At 41.8% G+C, this 19227-nt stretch overlaps 1 protein-coding gene across 3 annotated transcripts in view; it reads right to left on the bottom strand.

Annotated features, from left to right (window-relative positions):
- The window catches only part of RIMS2 (regulating synaptic membrane exocytosis 2), a 1922267-nt gene that overhangs the window by 167879 nt on the left and 1735161 nt on the right, over window positions 1-19227 (bottom strand). For all 3 annotated transcript variants that reach the window (XM_085605119.1, XM_085605120.1, XM_085605117.1), the window contains one exon: window positions 7609-7850. In XM_085605119.1, the coding sequence (XP_085461245.1) occupies window positions 7609-7850 (242 nt within the window). The remainder of the gene's footprint in view (window positions 1-7608; window positions 7851-19227) is intronic.

The raw sequence follows: 19227 nt of genomic DNA on the forward strand, positions 1-19227 counted from the left end.
GGACTCCCCCACACAGGCATGTACAGCGCGGATGGCACCGACGCGGACCCACTGTAGGGGGCGCACTTGTTCGAGACGTACCCATTCAGTCAATGGGAGCGCATGTACGCGTCGTACAACTGGCTCCCATTGACTTCTATGGGAGTCCAACCGAACCGAATCCGACAGCATAAGTGCGCATCGTACTCGTGCTCGCTCGGTCGGTCGGACTGTAGGGGCCCGGCTCGGTCGCAAAAAAAAACTCCGGCTCCAACTCGGTCGGAGTGCTTTCCGACCCGGATCGGAATCGGCCCCTAAGCTCACATGAGGCATGTTTGGGCATTTTAGGATTGGGACACTAGCACAGGTGATCAAGACCACAAACTTGCAAATTTGTGGGTATGGTGGTCACCAAAACATTTGCAGGTATTTTTCACCCAGAAATTGTTTGGAGATTTACTGCTGTCAAGGGCAGGATGGAACATGTTTTCAGTATAGAAAAGTAGATAAATCACTGTGAAATTGGTACTGGTGTAAATGAAGGGGTTTCTCAGTGGAGAAAATATTCAATAAAAAAGTTAAAGTCACAAATGCAGTTACAGGTTACATTTACGTATGCTGAATTATAGACTCACTACTTTTTCATGTGCATAAATGGGTACGCATTAGCTATTCATGGGAATCTGAAATGTCACCGATTTTCGAGACTACTTCTGGATTTCTGTATGGATTAAAAGAAAGTCTCCAAGTTTATATGTAACTTTTCAAGATTAAGTTTCGGATTCTGCATCCTTACGCCCACGTTGGCCTTCAGTCATATTCAGTGAGGTCTGGGGAGAGAGCATAGCTTTCAAAGATACCCAATGAGCTCTGGATGGATGCAAGGACAGGATGTTGCGTTATGGCTAGAGCGGCCGACTTTGGAGTTAGGAAACCAGGTTTGAATCTCGCTGTTGGCTCAACATCCTGTGATTCTGGGCAAATCACTTACTCTGCCTGTGCCTACATAAAACGAATGTGCCCTTTTTATAATGTAACTGTTGCTCAGTAAAGCACTCCAATGCCTATGGGTTGAGTTTGCGCTATATAAAACTGCATAAAATAAAGCTCCCCACGTCATGCTGGACATGTCCTTCTAAAATGTCCAGCAGGCCCAGTCCACATGCAACAGGCTTCTAACCTGCCTAGTCTGTTAAGGGTGATACACCTTACATTTGCCAATGTCTTGTGCTCATCACCCCTTCCCCTAGAGCCAAATGGGTTGATCCTTTACCATGCCCAGCGGACTCTGAGCCTAATGCCCCAATGTATTATTGCTGAAATTTGTGAAGGCATCTGTGATAAAGTTTGGGAGGTCACTGCCAGTGCACAGAGAGCACTGGCTACCAGAGATGCAGAGAGGGAGTAGGGGGCAGGGAATACAATGTGGCTACATCTTGTGCCCCCAAAACCAATTACAGAGGGCCTTTGATTCCGAACAGCACACACAAAGTGAATGGCCTTTGGTATATTGGTTTTGCTTACATACTAAAATTTGGTCATGGACTAGATCCCCTAGATTACACCTGACAAATAACGGACAATGGATTCAGCAGCAACTATAATAAATAATTTTGTTAGTGGTGTGCGATTTCCTTATTCATTAGCTCTTTGCAAGTTTAGTATTGGAGGAGTGTCTATGAGGCCCTCCAAGCCTTTCAGAGGTAGTGGCACAGTGATTCTTTGGCTTCAAAAGATGTCAATCTTCAGTTTCCTTTCAATATTATCCATTTAATCTAAAGCAAGGGACGTTTGAGGGGTCATAACATTATAAATGCTAAAAGAATTGTGGGTGTTGTCATCACAGGTTCAATAGGCTCTCAATTGGTATGGTCAGCAGTGCATTTAATTGAGAAATTGTGACTCAATACTCAGATAATGCTTATTTTCTCCTAGAACTCGGATTCCTCCAAAGGGTGAGAAAGATTGTGGTCTATGGTGAATAAACAATAGAAGAGTCCATGCCAGAAACATGTAGATGGCCATCCAGTCATACATGTAAACTGTTCTGTTTTTTATGAGTGGATCATCCCTACTATCCATGGGTCAACAAGAATGGGTTTCTGCAAAATAGTGAATACTACTGGAAGGCCTTTAGAGATATCAGCTGATTTGTACTTATTGTATCATAGTCAAATAAAATTCCAAACTTCTGTACTGTCACTCGAGGATAGCATTTGGCCAATCATGGTACAGACCTTTATTAAAGTGATTCTACTACCAAACTAACAGCAGCAACTGTCTCTGGCCAAGCATGCAAGGGCTGTGTCAACCCCCTTCCCTCTGGTTATCTGGGTAATCTGACTAGATTTATGGCTGCCAGAAGACACTACAACTCTCATAGATGTAAGCCCTCACACATTAAATCTTCCCTGGCTGCTTCTAAGAATGAGCCAAAACCTCTATACTCAGAAACTGAGTTACTTGAAACTATAACTGTGGTTACTCTGCTGAAAACCTGTCAAGTGTCTCCCCTCTTGAAAAAACCATCAGCCTGATGCCAATGACCCAAATAACCTCCATTCTGTCTCAACAATTCCCTTCCTAGGGAAGATGATAGAAAGCCGTGCTCTGCTTCTTTGACTCAGGTAACTCCTGCCTATGCCTACTTGTGCTTCTACATCTTTAGGTTGCCTTCAATACAGTTAAGCACCATTCTCTGATTAACAGCTTGAAAGAACAGATGGGTACCGGGGGTTAGTTCTAAACTGGTTGACTTATTTGTTGAACCAGTCACAAGAAGTAAACATTATGTAGCTCTTTATCAAGCAAAGTCGGTCTACAACATAGGGTCCAGTCCAGTGGAGCTCTTTGTTCTGACCCCAACTCTGTTTAATGCATATCTGATACCTCCTGGAGAGGTTTTCAGAGACCCTAGGATTCCTTATCATCAGTATGAGTATGATACTCAGATGTCGCTTAAAAGTTCAACCTCAAATGACATCTACCTACAACAGATAGGACAGAATACAGAAATGGATGCCAACCACCACCTAAAACTGAACACAACAAAAACAGAATTTCTATTAATCTCAATTGAAAAAAATCCAGCCTTCATGTACAAGTGTGGATGGAATCTTTTTGTCCACTGGACTGTACTTTGGCTACTGTAAAATATGCCAACCCCCGCAATGTATCCTTGACAACTGGCTTAACCTTCAGAGGTACAACTTTGCTGTTGCTAAGATCACTCACCACTAATCAAGACTGCTTTGGGGCATCAGAAGTTAATTCCTGATTGGGATGTAAAGTCTGTAGTCCAGGCAGTGGTTCTTTCCAAAATGGACTATGATAATTCTCTCCTCTCTGGACTCACAAACGTTCATCAGGTACCCCTCAGGGGTGTGCCCTACACAGCCGTCTGCTTTGTTTCAGGGCACAAGAAATGTCTCACATGATGCATGCCCTTCTCACTCTTCAATGGCTGTCCACTAAAGCAAGAGTACAATTTAAGACTGCATGCACAACTCGCAAATCCCTTCACTACTCCACGCCTTCCTATGCGGCTGAGAAGCTGAAAATCTCTGGTGGGGGTTGAGTTAGGCAGAATTCCTTCTTCTGAAGTATCCCCATATTGAAGCAAGAATGAAGGACGAAACAGCCCTTCTCAGGGGGTGGAACAAGGATAGGGAATTCATTCTAACCAGTTTTTTACATGACCCCCTGTCTTGCCACACTGAAAAAGGAAATCAAAATTCTCTTATTACAAAAACACTTTGACTTAGACAGGGAAAGATTCTCCCAGCTCCACTGCCCATTTTCTGCTAATCTAATCTGGCTGTATTATTTTGATTCATAGCTGTTTGCATGTTTATTGTTGTCCGTAACTGAATTCTTGCTCTCTTGTAAATCACTCTACTACCCTTAGGCCACGTCCATGTTACAGAGAACTCCAAAGAAATAAATCCAAATAAATAAATATTGAAGTAAATTTGCCTATGCAAATTCACGGTTTGCTTGAAAAGACTCAGGGCTGATTATGAGTTTGGCTGTGTAGGAGTGGACCGCCATGTCGGCAGCCCGCTCACGCACCACCAAACCAATGCGAGCACTACCCGCCAGATTACGATGCTTTTTTTGGCAGTCCCACTGCAGTGCCTCTGAAAATGGGCACTGCAATGGAAACACCAAAAACCGTTCCTGCACGTCAAGGACTATAAAGTCCATCTTGTGCAGGAACTGGGGTGCATGCACATAGGGGGCACAGGTTGTGTCCCCCTGCATGCATCCCCAAGCCTTTTCATGGAGTATAGACCTCCATGACACCGCTGGCGGTCCTGAAACTCGTAATATGAATGGCGGTGCTGCAGCGGCACCATCAGCATATTGTTGAGCCCCTGAACACCGCGCCACCATCAGGGAACGACTGATCCCTGTCATTTTGCCGGGGTACGATGGTAATTGGGTGGTCGGACTGCTGGTGTGGCAGTGGCTGGACCACGACTGCTGCTTCTCCGTGAGAGGACCGCCGGACTCGTAATTAGGCTCTCAGTCATCAAGCCCATCAATTGTATATCATGGGTCAATTAACCAACATTTTCTGTTGCAGAGATTTAGATGCTGGTGACACTCACAAATGGGTACATATTAATCCAAACAGTTTCCATGTCATCTGAGGTGACAATTATGAATCCAATCAGTAGCATGGGAGAAGTGTGCACACAGTAGCTTACACTCTCTGTGGCAAATTTTAAAACAATAAAGTACTTATTTATCCTAACTGCTGTATTATGCTTTTATCTAGGGTGAAACTGCTAAGTTTAATCTACAAAATAATTAATTTACTTTATATTGTCAAGCACAAAAACATAAAATACAAAAAGTTACATAGCTTTCTGTAGATAGCTTCAGATCTTGCTGTATAAATATCCTAAATGTATTAGGCTCTAAAATCACCCTGAAAAGCCAAAGCATATCAATAGTCAATGCACTTCTAGTCTAGTATTCATATACTATCAGGCGCAGCTATAATTACCTCTGTACTACAGAACAATGAGTGCAATAACAATAAGGAGAACAATGTACTTAAATCCTTAGTTGAAATACATTAAGTTAGTACCAGAAGTATGTATATATTCTAGCAAATAGTTAGATATTAAGACTCCACTAGCCAGTTGGAACAGGACACAAACTCCCTATTTCACATATAGCTCAATTACGTTTTCCCAAGTTCTACTAAATATGTCTCCTATTTCTCAGTAAGAGAATCTATGGTAGGCAGGTTGCGTATCTCTGAGACTCAGTTCTCTGTTTTAGCTTTACACAGAGACGATTTAAGGCATGGGCAAAGTGGGCACTGGCTCAGGCCCCCACCTCTTTGGGAGACCCCCCTGATAGAGCCAGCTCTGTTCTGCAGAGAATACTGCCCAGATGACCTCGAAAAATTCTTAAACAGATTGTTTTAAATACCTTTTTACACCATGCATCATCCATAAAAAAGGTTTCTTTTAGGTCAAAACAGGACCTCACATATAAGGAATGGAAGGCTATCACAGAGATTATTTGCAATAATATTAGTAAATTGCTGCTGTATTACAATATTAAAACACTAGTCATTATCTCTGATTATTAGATGAAAACCCATGTAGAATTTGGCACAGTGTATCGTTCCACTGTCAGTGACCTGGCCACTTTAAAAAAAATATTTTAACATTGAACTGAATGTTAATAAAATTATATATAAATAAAAAAGTACTTCATGATAAAATATTTTAGTACTTTTTTATATATTAATGTCATTATATTTTAAATTAAATTAACTTAATTTCATACGTAACATTTTACAATTTTAACATACAAGTAAATACTTTAGGTGTGATTTTTTTAAATCAAATATTTAAAATTTCAGTTTTAATTTTAAATGAAATACCTATATGATTCAAAATTACGTTAATAGTATAAAGTTACTACTAGTAATTTTTCACATGTAGGTGGATTTCTCCACTATTATAGCAGAAATCTCCATATAGTAAAGTATAGGGACATTTTTTAAAGTGTATTAAAATTTAATTTACAAATTACTTCACCACTATTAACCTAATTTTGAATTATATACTCAATCTATTTATATTAAATGAAATGAAATTGTTTTAAATATTAAAATTCACACTTGTTTATATTTATATATTGTTTTAAGTTTATTAAAATATTTTAGCATAACTAACATTTATTTTGTATTTCCATATTTCTAACATTAAATTTATAAAAGTTTTTAATAAGTCAAAAGAAATTAACGTATTTCAATTTTTTTTTCCTATGGGGTTGTAATATAAGTATGGGCCTCCATTATTTTCTATGAGCAGTTGTTACACTTTCAGTAGTTGGCCATGTGTGGCCCTGCACTTACACCAGGTCTGAGCTGGAGAAGATATACTACTGTTTTGGATCCTTTTATTTCTATAGTAACTTTAATTTTGTGCAGTTTTTGAATTGGGCTTCCCTTACTCTTTGTGGGTGAAAGTCTATTCATCCATAAAACTCTTCTTAGCCCCTCAAACCTCTCCTCACTACACCCTGCTCATTGAATAGTAAGCATTACCATTTTCCAGTCACTCCACACTTATCGATTATCATGAGCATAATACAGAGAATTCTCAATACACTGAATGTGTTGGTGCTTACAATATGTTAGGTTAAAACTCCCATAAATGTGAATAGTATGCCACTACAAACAATTCAACACTACGCAAAAACATGCAAAATATTGCTCCATTAAAATAGATGAAGAAGCAATTTTGGAATAAGATGGAGAAAATAAAGTAAACATTCCTATAAGTTGATATGGGAATACCGGTAGAGATCAATGATATTGTGCCAATGCTTTCACTTTCACTTTCTGAGAATAACACTATGCAAGTTAAATTCACAAAGATGAATTGGCAATGTTATCAAAATATCCATGTTTTGTAACAAAAGCTAAAAATTATTTGTGGAATCCTCTATCTTCTACCGCTGTAAATGAGTTGTAGATGGCTGAGTCACTGAAATTCAGAGAAGGATTCAATATGGGTCATGATAATTGCGTGCCCTTAAAGTGGAGCATAACGGTGCATGGTTTTAGTCTCTTACATCCATGCCAAGGAACTTGTTTAAGATGATAAGAGTGAGCAGCATCATGAAAGTAATTAGGATGACTATGCATTGTGGTAAGCATAAAAAGAGGTGTGTGATGTTTTTCTCCACATACTGGTATTCATGATTTACATCCATCACACTGAACAGGTCACAATGATGTCGAACCAGATTGTTCCAATCACACATTTTAAACAGTTCTAAAGATTAGCATCAGAGTAAGCTGCAATATCACAATGCGTACTGTGGTACAATAAATAAGACGTTTACAGTGCACAAACCACTTACCAACCAGTGTAAATATCCATGCTTTTAAGAAAAGTGCTCAGAAATAAATATAGTTTCTTCATAGATGTATCAAGCGATGCCTTTCAAGAATTAATGATACTTGTGGCTCTCTTATCCAATTTTACAATAATACCACATTCCTAAATATTCTTAATTTGATCAAAATGCATTTAAATAAGTTGTATACTGCAGTAATTGGCAGCAAGAAAACAAGGATGGCTCGAGTCCTACCTGTTTGGCTGAGTTGCGAAGTACTCCGACTTTTCCTGGACAAGCCAACAATTGCTACCATTTTTGCGCCGATGCTGGAACGCCTCTTCTTGCCTCCGGTGCCCACACTGCCTACGGCTGTATCTGACTGACTGCCATCATTCTTCTCTAAAATATACATGTCTCCTCCGATGCTGGTGCTTTTAGTCATGTTCTTTCCTGAGGCACCCATTTGTCTGCTTTGCATTTTGGATGTAAAGACACTGTCAGCCGGTGGAAGAGTACACAGCGCACACAAAATAAGGAGGGGGAAAGACAGAAAAGGACAGGATTCAGATGGAAAATTTGGGAAAATTGGTGGAGCAAAGCATCTATGCCACACAGGTATTTGCCTTGTTCTGGTGGTAGAATGGAAATAGCACCTTCTAACACATGACGTTGTTCTTTATACCCTTTCCCCCAAAATTCCTTTATCAAAATGTAAATACTTATTATGCACTTAATATGCCAAACTGAAGGTATTCCTTAGCTGCAGCTACTACTTCAAATAGCAGCAAAGGAGCTAGGCTCTATAACTAAATACATTTTTGTAAAACACTTCTAAGAGACCAAACTTTCAGTTGTCATGTGGCTATCCGGTTACAACAACAATTTACATGTGCAAATGTTTCTTATTCATAGCATTCAATTATATATTTGAAACATTTTTATTTTCCAGAGACACTGGCCCAACCTAATTTTTTTATGGTCTACCACCAAACAAGTGGCATACATAGTAAAGTAAAATGAACAAGGGAAACAAGAAAATAGACATAGAAATTGGTATTAGGCATGAAAGTAACGTACTCTTTGCATTTCACTGATACATACCAACACACTTAAACATAACATTCCACACTGTTTCTAGCATTGGTTGCTACACTAATACCCAATAAATAAGAAATGCTGTGCAGAAAGTTATTTTAACTGGATGAGGTCCAAAGGCTCACTCTGTTCAATGTGGATAGATATACATCTGTCCGCGACCCACTCTGTTCAACAAGATAGTCAGAGTATGCTTATATATGAGAGTGGTGCTTAATTCACAAACAAAAGTGTATCTTTAACTGGTATGACAATGTATGGCGTAACAGCATAAATACCCTGCATACACTATAAATTTTATTTATTTTTCATTGTTGTAAATCACACCTCAACGCAAGGAGGAGTCAGGGGACTGTACAACCAGTTAATTCAGAGATTAGCACAATCAGAGATGAAGAGAATAGCCAAAGGAGGGAGGCCAAGTCACTAATCAGAGTCAGTTTAGGCAAAGAATAAGAGGAGAGACAAGGGGTTGGGTAATGATGGAAGAATCAAGCGGAAGAGGTGGAATAAGGGAAACATCAAGAGCGAGACCTTGAGTAGGGAGGAGCCAAGACAGGAAAGCAGAGTTTTCAAAGAGAGAGATGATTAAAGTAGAGGAAGCTATAAGCCCAAGAAACGTTGGGAGGAGGGATAATTAGAGGGACAAGAAGGCTAGGGATTAAGGACGATGAACAGAGCGGAGTCTAAGTGTTAGATGAGAAAGGGTGGAGAAAACTAGGCAAGCTGACGGTTGTTCAGAAAGCGGTAGAATTAATGGGCCCAAGAGCGGCATAAAAGGGGCACATGCAGGGGGTATGTGAAGGAGAACAGTGCTGACAAATTTTAATCAAGAATGAATTGGAGGAGGTCTTTGAAACATCCAAGAGCAACTGGCAACTACTTCCAGATGGACTGCGCTGCTCCTGAAAAGAACTCTGTGGCAGCATTGCAGGACTTGAATATTTGGTTTCAATTTTAAGCTTATCAATACTTCTTAAGGTATTTTGCCAGCAAAGATTGTTGAGGTTGCAATATAATCTGGATACTGACTGTGTAAGGCCTTAAAATGCAAAGGATGACCATGTAATCCTCACAGAAATCCATCTTAAGTGATTGTTGCTTATAATGTGTCACTTCAAAAACTCTTTTAAGGGTGAATGGTAAAAGACTGCAGGTACTGTTTACGGACTGCCTGGGTATCTCAGGTAGTGTCTAAAATTATTTTGCATTCAATACATCCTAGAGATTTATAAACTGTCCAGGGACAGACCACATTGGAAATCATGTTTCGCGAACAACTAGGAAACCTCCCATAGAGGAGTTTGGGAGCTTTCCTTTTGCAGTAGAAATAAAATATCTTGGTAACTACTGTAGGAAATAGAGTGTGGTTGTCAAACACTGACAGCAACAAGGAACTGGTATGAGCTCCATCGATGTTGAGGAAAGTCTATAAAAAGGATATTCCTTTGGTGAAAATACATTTGTATTGCAATATTGAATTAAGACTACCATCTCCAAGTAGACAAAACGTCATTAGGGAAAAATAAATCTAAAAGAAACAAAAAATTAAGATGCAGACTTACAATGTCTGTACCAACAAACTCTTTAGGCTCTAAAGTAATGTCATTGATTTGTGTGTTGTCTCCTAAGTCCTTTTACACCTAACATCTACTCAGAAACAGCAACTATATCCCTTCTGTCGGTGGTTTTTGATGGTGATAGGCCTAAATCTGTTATGTTTCACCTGTACTATACTATGACTGTGACAGTTTTTCTAAATTAAAATATGATTTTAAGCACAGGATAGAACAAATCTCCTGGTTTTACTGTCGCGCCAACAATTGGGAAAAGATACCAAATGGGCCTTAAGAGTGGGAAGCTGTTTGAACTGAAGCAGGTGCGTAAACTCAAAAACAACCATTAATACTAATTTAACAGGTTGTAGATATCAGGTCTGTCCACCATGCCATCCACTTTAATCAAAGAAACGAAAATCCTAAGGAGATGGACCACTAGGTAGCAGTTGAGACCCCACAGGGCCCAAAACCTAGGACTGTATCTGAGATTCCAGAGTAAACTCATGTTCGCTCAAACTCAAGAGCTCAAAGAGAGAAGGACATTGTAGCACCGTTCTGATTCTTTCTATTGTGATTGGTTTTCAGAGCAATATCCTCACCAAGACTTTGTACAATGGTTGTCCAGGTGACAAACTAAACTTGGGTTGGTGCCGTTGTTTGTATTTGTCCATCTTGTGCTAAGGGGAGGAAGGGAATAAGGGTGGGCCTTTGGACTGGGACATGCTTGGGACTTGAAAATGCATCTGCTGATCAAGAAAGAAATGTTAGAAGATGGTGCTAAAATAGAAAATTTAAAGTTGGTGCTTTATATCGGTGCTGCTGCAGAAACGAGATGAACTGACAAGTGATCAGTTTGTATTTATCTCTTGGTAGTGTGAAAATAACGCTTAGTTTTGGCTATACAATATGAATTAAAAGTATAATTAATATTAAAATGAGGTGAATGTTAAAATCTATTGATGGGTATTTTAAGAAATCAACTGAGTTAAAACAAATAATTGCATTTTTGGTATTAAGTTCACCTGTACAAGACCTAACCTTTTGAAATTATCCTTATGTTGCCTAAGACTTTATCAACCCTAGCATTCTCATCTAATTTTCATAGAAACGCCCTGATAAAGATATGTTAATCTACTCTCTTTTTCTTAAACATCCTTGGGGATATTACAATGTCTATCATGTGCTCCTCCTCTCTCACAGAATATACATATGAAGTCCTCACATCTGCTGCAGATTCGGACGTGTTGCCTCGGTAGCTCTACGTTGTAGTGTCCCTGCAGGCACAGAAAGGGTCATGCATGCTCTATGTGTGGCTAGAAGCCTTACACTTGAGCAGTGGCCATTTCAGCAGGAAGGCAGATCCCAGGTTTTTATCTGACCCCTTCAAATAGAGTAAAGATATATATTTGCAGCCTAGGTCTTTCAAGGTCTACCCTGAATATTTTGTCATCCCTATTGAAGACCTGGAGCCTTGGCTAACTTCCCAATGCAAATCCTGATTTTCTTTGCAAAGTAAATACCACCACAACACTTTGCACGGGTTTTGCATCACACAAATAACTAGGCCTCAGTGACTTGCACATTTCCATCTATCTGTGCAAACTGCAGTTGCACCTCTGGGTATTTCATCAATTATGGCATATCTGTCCCTGCAGTCTTTTTGAATTAATCCTTGCCAAAGTGCTATGGATTCACTACGAAATATCTAAAACCGTATGTAACGAAGGGTCAGATACGATAAAATGCAATATCCATAATGAAGCTGCTTATACAATTGTTAAAAGATGATGCTTTGCTCCCTCATAGAGTTTTGTATTCGCAATTCTTTCAAACCTAGGCAATATCGTATTAATGCTGATGATTTTATTTATATAGAATAACGCCAGCTGCGGTATTTAGATTGCTATTGCTAAATGAATATTGCACGATAGCACTCCGGTTATTAGCCCTTTCAAAAGTTCTGATGAAACTTTGCAAGGAAAGGTAAAGAATTCTAATAAAATGTTCTATTTCTAGGACTTTTCTCTGCTGATCTACTAGCGGATGTGAACAATAATAGCATTTAGAGACAGCTAAGACGCAGACAGAAGCGTTGCCATGGGAACCATGCTTCAGGCCGAATTCAGATGCATGAACCTGTCAGTGTGCATCAAAAGGAGACACTGCATGAATGAAATTATAATGACTTTGCCTCAAGTCTAACCTAATCAATACATAGCAGGGTGATCTATTGTTATCTGTGTGATACTACTGCCTAAAACTATTACATCACATCAATTAATAGAAAATGCGCTGATTTGATTATATTCCTTATTCGTAAAAGATAAGTTAATCACTGGGGTGCTGAAATGGCAGGGATCTTGCTAGGGACTCTACCTCGAAAATGGAAAAAAATAAAGAAAATGTTAGACATACGGAAACACACGAGTGCTTTAGATGGGTGAGAGATATATGTGTAAGTTATAGCATCGAAACAAAGAATTCAAAAGTACCTGCTCGGAGAAAAACTCAAAGAGGGACCTTGAGAGCTAGAGTTGAAATATCCACAAAAATAAGGAATGTAGAGAGAAATTCGGCTTTAATAAGAGCTCGGGAATGTGATTGATTTAAGAATTAACAGATGCAAAGAACCACAAGGAATGGGGGCAAGTTCTGTCTACTGTTCAAATGGGCTATAAAGTCCAAGGACCTGTTCACATCGTTGGCAATTCAATTAAAAGGAGGAGAACTGCCATGCCAGGTAGAGACTGCTTCGGCAAAAATGTACTGATAAAGAAATTTATCGATCCCTTAATCGAAGAACATGGGCCTCCTCTGATTTCAAAAACCATCCACCTCCCCCATAGGATCCACCATGCATTGGCGAATAGTGAGACAACTGCCTCCTGCCTCCTTTTGCCTTCCAGCAGTGATCCTCTATTTTTTGGACTGCCAGACATCATGCCATTAATAAAATTGGGCCTATCCCAGAAATTTAGGAAAAAATAATTTCTTTTTTCCATCACAGTAGAGGACAGCTTGAACAATAGGTCTGGCGGATGAAATATTGGCTGGTAGAAAAGTTTAGGAAGCGTATGAGGTACAGAATGTAAGGTGCCCATCGAAGGCTGCAAAGGCCCTGTGCTTTACCTGCACAATTAGGAATTACACTTAACAATGCACTCTACTTCTTCTGTCAGACATAACGTTGATTGCATTGTTAAGGCTTCAGGACAAAAGCTGAGAGCTATGAAATGAGGATGTTTTGTGAGCATCTTATGAAATGGAGTGAGTTGCTGAATTTGCATTTAGAAACAAGCATAAAAGGTTTTCTTCCATTGCAGCTATATTGAGGGCACTTTTCCAAAGCTTTCTCTAAATATCTGTTTTTCCACTTGCTGCTCCCATTTCATAAGTAGGTTGATTGAACACATTTATGGACCAGCATTTACATTGCACCCTCGCCCACAGCCCCCTTCAACCCCAGGGCCTGTCCGATAAAATTGCCACACCTGATTTGCGTTCTCAGTCTGGTGTTTGTGGTCTAGAACAAGTTGGTTCTAATTTTTATCCCGTATCCTAATTTATTAGTTTAATGTATTTTAGGGAAACTGTTATGTTATGTGTATTTGCCTTGCACACTATTCGCCCAGCAGGGTATCCTGGATATGAAGCAGGAGCTGTATTGGCCAATCCAGAGTCAGAGGAATTGTGAAGATCTATGTCTTCAGTTTCTTGCAGAATTCAATAACTGAATAGGAGACTCTGATGTGTATGGACAGGCCATTCCAGGCTTTTGGAGCAAGGTAAGAGAAGGCACAACTGCCGAATCTGGTTCTCCATATGCGGGAAGTGTCTGTAAGTAGGAGTCCGGCCAAACGGATGTGTCTGGTATGTGGGGCCAATGGTGTGTAAGACTTTGTATGTGTGAGTGAGAAGTTTGAGGAGTGCTTGATTGTGGCTTGGGAGCTAGTGGAGCTCTCTGAGATGCTGGGTGATGTGAGTGGAGAAGTGAGGGAGTGTCTGTCTGCTGAAGTTTGTATGGGCTGGAGTCTTTTGGTCAGTTGGGCTTAGATGACGGTTCTGTGATGCTGATAGGGAGCTATTTGATGATCTTCTTGAGCAACTTGAGTGTGCGGAAGGAGGAGACAGAGACTACATTCACTTGGCCGATCATGGTTAGTTGGTTGTCGATTACTATGCCAGGGTTTATTTTGTGTGGGTTGCCAGGAGCAGTGTGGGTCGAACATTGGCAGGCCATCAGGTAGAGTCCCAGAGCAAGGCCTCTATGCTGAAGATCAGTACTTCCGTCTTTTCTGTTTTGAGGTTGGGGCACTTGGTTTTCGTCCATCTGTCAACTTCAGTTATGCAGATTGAGAAAAGGTGTTTGGCGTCTTGTTGAAGAGGGAGAGCATGAGCTGAGACTCGTCAGCATTGGATGTGATGTTGATTTTGTGGGCACGTTTGATGCTGACATGTCGGGATCACGTAGGCGTTGAACAGAATGGTGATAGACAAGGACCCTTATGAAACTCTACAGATGAGGTTGATGGAGTGTGAGAAGTTGGCCTGGTATATGATATCCACTAATGTAAGTGGGCACCTTGCACCAGTACAGACAACCCTTATGGTGATTTAAGAGATCTTAGACAACCTTAAAAGGCTATCCAAGTGGTAGCTGTGGAGAGCAGCCTTTAGGCTTAGTCTTGAAGGAGTGGAAAGCAGCTTGTTTTTACCAGAATGCAATCTTATACTATAGATTAAATGAAAGGAGAACCACACATAGTATTTAGAAAAAATATTTATTTATTATATAACACTATCTAGTATGTTACAGTATCTCCTACACGGAGATAGACACAAAGCACACAATATGTAAGCAAATAAATCATAGTAAATAGCACTAATACACAGTGGGCCCCAGGAGGGGACCAAACCATATACTAAGAAAGTAATCTAACTACATTTCTGGACCTTCGTCTCTCGCCCTGTCTCCACAAATTGGTCCACCTGGATCAGTCCAGCTTCATGCCAGCCAGAAACACCACGCTTAATCTCCGTCGCCTTTTCGGAGTGCTGGGTAGGTCCTCTACAATCCAAGAAGACTTGGTGATCATATCTTTAGATGCCAAGATGGCTTTCAATATGATAGAATGGCCCTTTTTGTGTGCAGCGCTGGGTAGATACGAATTTGGTGGTCGGTTTATATCCTGGGTGTGTTTACTTTACTCAAGGCCCCTGGCCCGAATTACGGTTAATGGTGGCCGATCAGGTATCTTTGAATTGGAGAAGGGCACGAGACAGGGCTGCCCCGTCACCTCTGCTATTCGCTTTAGCCCTTGAACCTTTGGCTTTATGGATTAGGGGTGACCCCCTTATTCGTGGGCTCAATTGGTCTTCGAAGTGGATGGATAAAATCTCCCTCTACGCCGATGACATCCTACTCTGGCCAGACCCCGTTTTTCAATTCACAGGGTATTACACATCGTTGCCCTCTTCCAAAAATATTCTGGTTATACCATCAACTGGGATAAATCCCTCATCTACGTCCTGAGTGGGGACCACCCGGTCCTTCCCTTAGGTTGTGCAGCCCAGATAGTTACGGAGGGCTTCCGTTATCTCGGCATATACATCACGAGGGACGCAGGGGTCTTCCACCAACGAAATCTTGTTCCTCCCCTACTTCGTCTCCGAGCTGATGTGCAACATTGGAAAACATTACCTCTTACGCTGCTGGGAAGAGCTGCCCTCTACAAGATGATGGGTCTTCCCGCTTTCACCATGCCCTGCAAAACACACCATTTTTGGTCCCACATCAATGATTTCAATCGGTTGACCCTGAGGTACTCTCTCTGCTCTGGAATAATAGTACGCCACAAATCGCCCTTGCTAAACTTACCAAAAGCTGGTATGATGGTGGTGTTGCTTTGCCTGCCAACAGTTCATACTACTGGGCCTCTCAGCTGGTGGTTCTTTACCACTGGACACACCGACCTATCACAGACCCGGCATATGGGATGAACAGGAACAATATGCCTCTTGGCAATTACTTGAGGGTACTATATGGTGGGACGAGGCATGCACCTAGACATACCCCGACTTCCACCACGGTTTCCATTTGGCACACAGCTACTGCGGCTTCGGGCTGGAAGAATAAAATCACATTGGTTACTCCACTGCTCGAATCCTATCAATTAGGCGACCTACAGACACAGTTCCAACTACACACGGGAGAAACCTTTAGATACCTTCAGGCACGAAGTGCATTACATAAAGCGATACCCAGGGGTACTGACGGGTCGGTCTCCTCTCCTTTGGCGGATCGGCTACTGGATGACAGAAAAAGCTATCTCTCTGACCTATCGTAAAATCCTAAACAATTCTCCTGAGACTCATGATAAAATACGCACAAAATGGGCTGATGAGGTAGGAGATCTGACCGATGAGGACTGGAGGGAGGCCCTGGCGTCACCCCGAGAAGTGGCTATCCGCTCCTGTTTCAGACTCAAACAGCTCAAAATACTCCACTGAGCCTATTATACTAGCTCAGTGCTCGTTAAGATGGGTATTTTCAGCTCCCTGGTCTGTCCCGGTGCATGTGGGCACACTGGTACCTTTTTACATCAATGGTGGGAATGCCCTAGCCTTCAGAAATACTAGGAAAGGGTTGTCCCATTCATGTTCCAGATATGCCACAAATCTATTGAAGCTTCCCCATGGCTCTGTCTCCTGAACATCTGGGATGCTACTGATTTAACAAGACATGAACAACTGTGGGTCTCCCTGGGCTGCATGGTGGCAAAGCGCAATATTGCCAGAACTTGGAAGGAAGGGGTTGAGCTACGATACACTGATTGGGAATCCGATATGGATTGGTGTATGCAAGCAGAGAGAGTGGTATATGAAAGCAGGGGATGCCCGGGCAAATGGACGAAGTTCTGGGGCCCCTGGCACAAGAGCAGAGGCTTCCTATGTACCCCTGTTGATGATAAAACCCATTTGCGGAGTCAATGAGACGCTGTAATGCTCTGCCGACCACGTGGAAATAAGATATGACTGATTTGCCATTGACCCAATGTGGTAATTTGCTAGATTATAATTTATATTTTGAATGTTTAACGGCTTGGCGACTGCTCGATACTGCACCCGTTTTGGTTTGTATTGTTTTATGTCAATTTTTTTGTCAATAAAAAAGAGAAAAAAAGAAAGTGATATAAGTACCACGACTCTTGTCAGGACAATGTCGAGAGGACGTGGAATTGCTGGGGACCTACAGAACCACCCAAGGTAAGTAGAAAGGGACCCCACGGAGAGCGTGTGCAGTGTGTGAACACGTCTGCATGCTCTGTACAAGTCTTTGTGCAAGTCGCGGTTGGATTTTTAAAGATTAGAGATCCTTCCCAGTGGACCCTGAAGGAACCATGTAGAAGACAGAAGGTTGGAGAGCCACCCCACCCATGGATAGTGTGGTACCCAAGTTACCTATCCCAGGGAAGCCAGGTGCATAGGTGTGAAGGGGCATTGGAAACCGCCATCGAACCCAATGGTGGACTTCAGGAAAGTGCTGCTGCTGGAAGAGGTGAAAGTGTCCGGAGGAATCCAAACATGGATTCTTGAAGAGGAGTACCTGAAAGCAGAGGGGACAATGTCTATGTCACTCAGGGGTGACCAGGAGACTCGGAAGACAGATGCCCTCCGATGTCGGGTGCTTCAGGAAAGATGGCGATGACCTTGACTCTGCAGCTGTGAGGACCAGGCGACACTGAGGACAACCATGACCTGGATACGATCAGTCCCACGAAGGAGTCCGGCGGAAGTTCAAACAAGCCTTGGCAAATGTAGCCCACGCAGGAAGTCAAGAAGGTGCATGGTTGGGACCAGCAAGGTCCAGGAGGCTCACCACAAGCAGGGAAGTCGGGGCACGCCTCAAACATTCAGGGGAGCCCAAGAAAAACAAAGGTGACCCTCAAATGGACCCACAGGCCAAAGGCACAGGAGTCACGAGAGGACCTCAAGCAGCTCACCAAAAGAGGCTGGCCACGATGCGGTGTGGCCAAAGATTCTGGTCACTGGAGGTGCTCGAGGTTGTGGCTAAGATGTCAACAAGCCTTTGCAACTGCAAAGGGGACACGGTACCCAGGGGTTTGGTTATTGCAACCCCCACAAAAGCTACTGGCCTCAAACTTGGTAAGAGGGTAGAGCAGGCCTAGGGAGCTGAGGAAAACACCACCGGTGTTGCAGAGCCCATGGAGTCCGGTGGAGCTTGGGATCTGCAGATTAGTCGACTTAGTTGCGGTGCCTGAGAATGCAGGGGAGTGACTCCTTCACTCCAAGGGAGATTACTTTGGTTGTCCTTGATGCTTCACAGGCCTTGGAATGGCTGAACAGGTCTCTCTGTACCGCTTATACTTCTTTTTGATGTATTGATGACACAAGCTCTCACAACAACTGTTAAAACGTCCTGCAGCAAGGCCTATAGTGGGTGTCAGTGGGCTTCCACCCCAAGATGATGTCATGTACTCAGATATAATGAATGCATGATGGTGTGTTCCAATATAGTCACATAAAACAGATTTATGCAGAAGTAGGTTAATTAGGCTTTCAATGGTTTGTATACTGCTAAGCTGGGGAAAAAGGTAATCTAGGCAGTAGAATAGACCTGATTACAACTGGAAGGAGGCTGAAAAGGATACTTTTGCTACCACGATCCTTCTTCCGAACAATATAGTCTGCTCTTCACAGCTTTCTATGAGATCAAGATCCCTCTCAAATCGCGCTTAGCAAGTGCTTCAAATCACACTGCTGCTGTGGACATCGAGTCCTATTGTAGGGCCTCTCAATTAGTGGTTATGAATGAATGCTAATATGATATGCAAACTGACCCGGCTTATGCCTCTGAGAAATGGACATGTCAGGCCACCACATTAAAACATCTTCTATGTTAAGGAAAAATGCCTCCCTCACTGCCCCAGCAACACAGGTGGTGGTCCAAACATGGAGAACAACTTTAAGAACGAAAGGCTGGGATAACAAACGTATTGGGCAGATAACACTTTGGGCAGGTTCCATCTAACATCATGTGGCAACAATAGAAGGCTTCCATAAATGGGACGTGATAGGCATTTCCATGCTGGAGGACCTGATGGGGGGGCACAACACTCAAAATATATCACATCCTACAGACTGAATTCAATTTACATCATAGCCTGTTTTATTGATATATACAGATATGGCATGC

This window comes from Triturus cristatus, chromosome 5_1 (genome assembly GCF_964204655.1).
Source record: "Triturus cristatus chromosome 5_1, aTriCri1.1, whole genome shotgun sequence".
In the NCBI taxonomy this organism is placed as follows: Eukaryota; Metazoa; Chordata; class Amphibia; order Caudata; family Salamandridae; genus Triturus; species Triturus cristatus.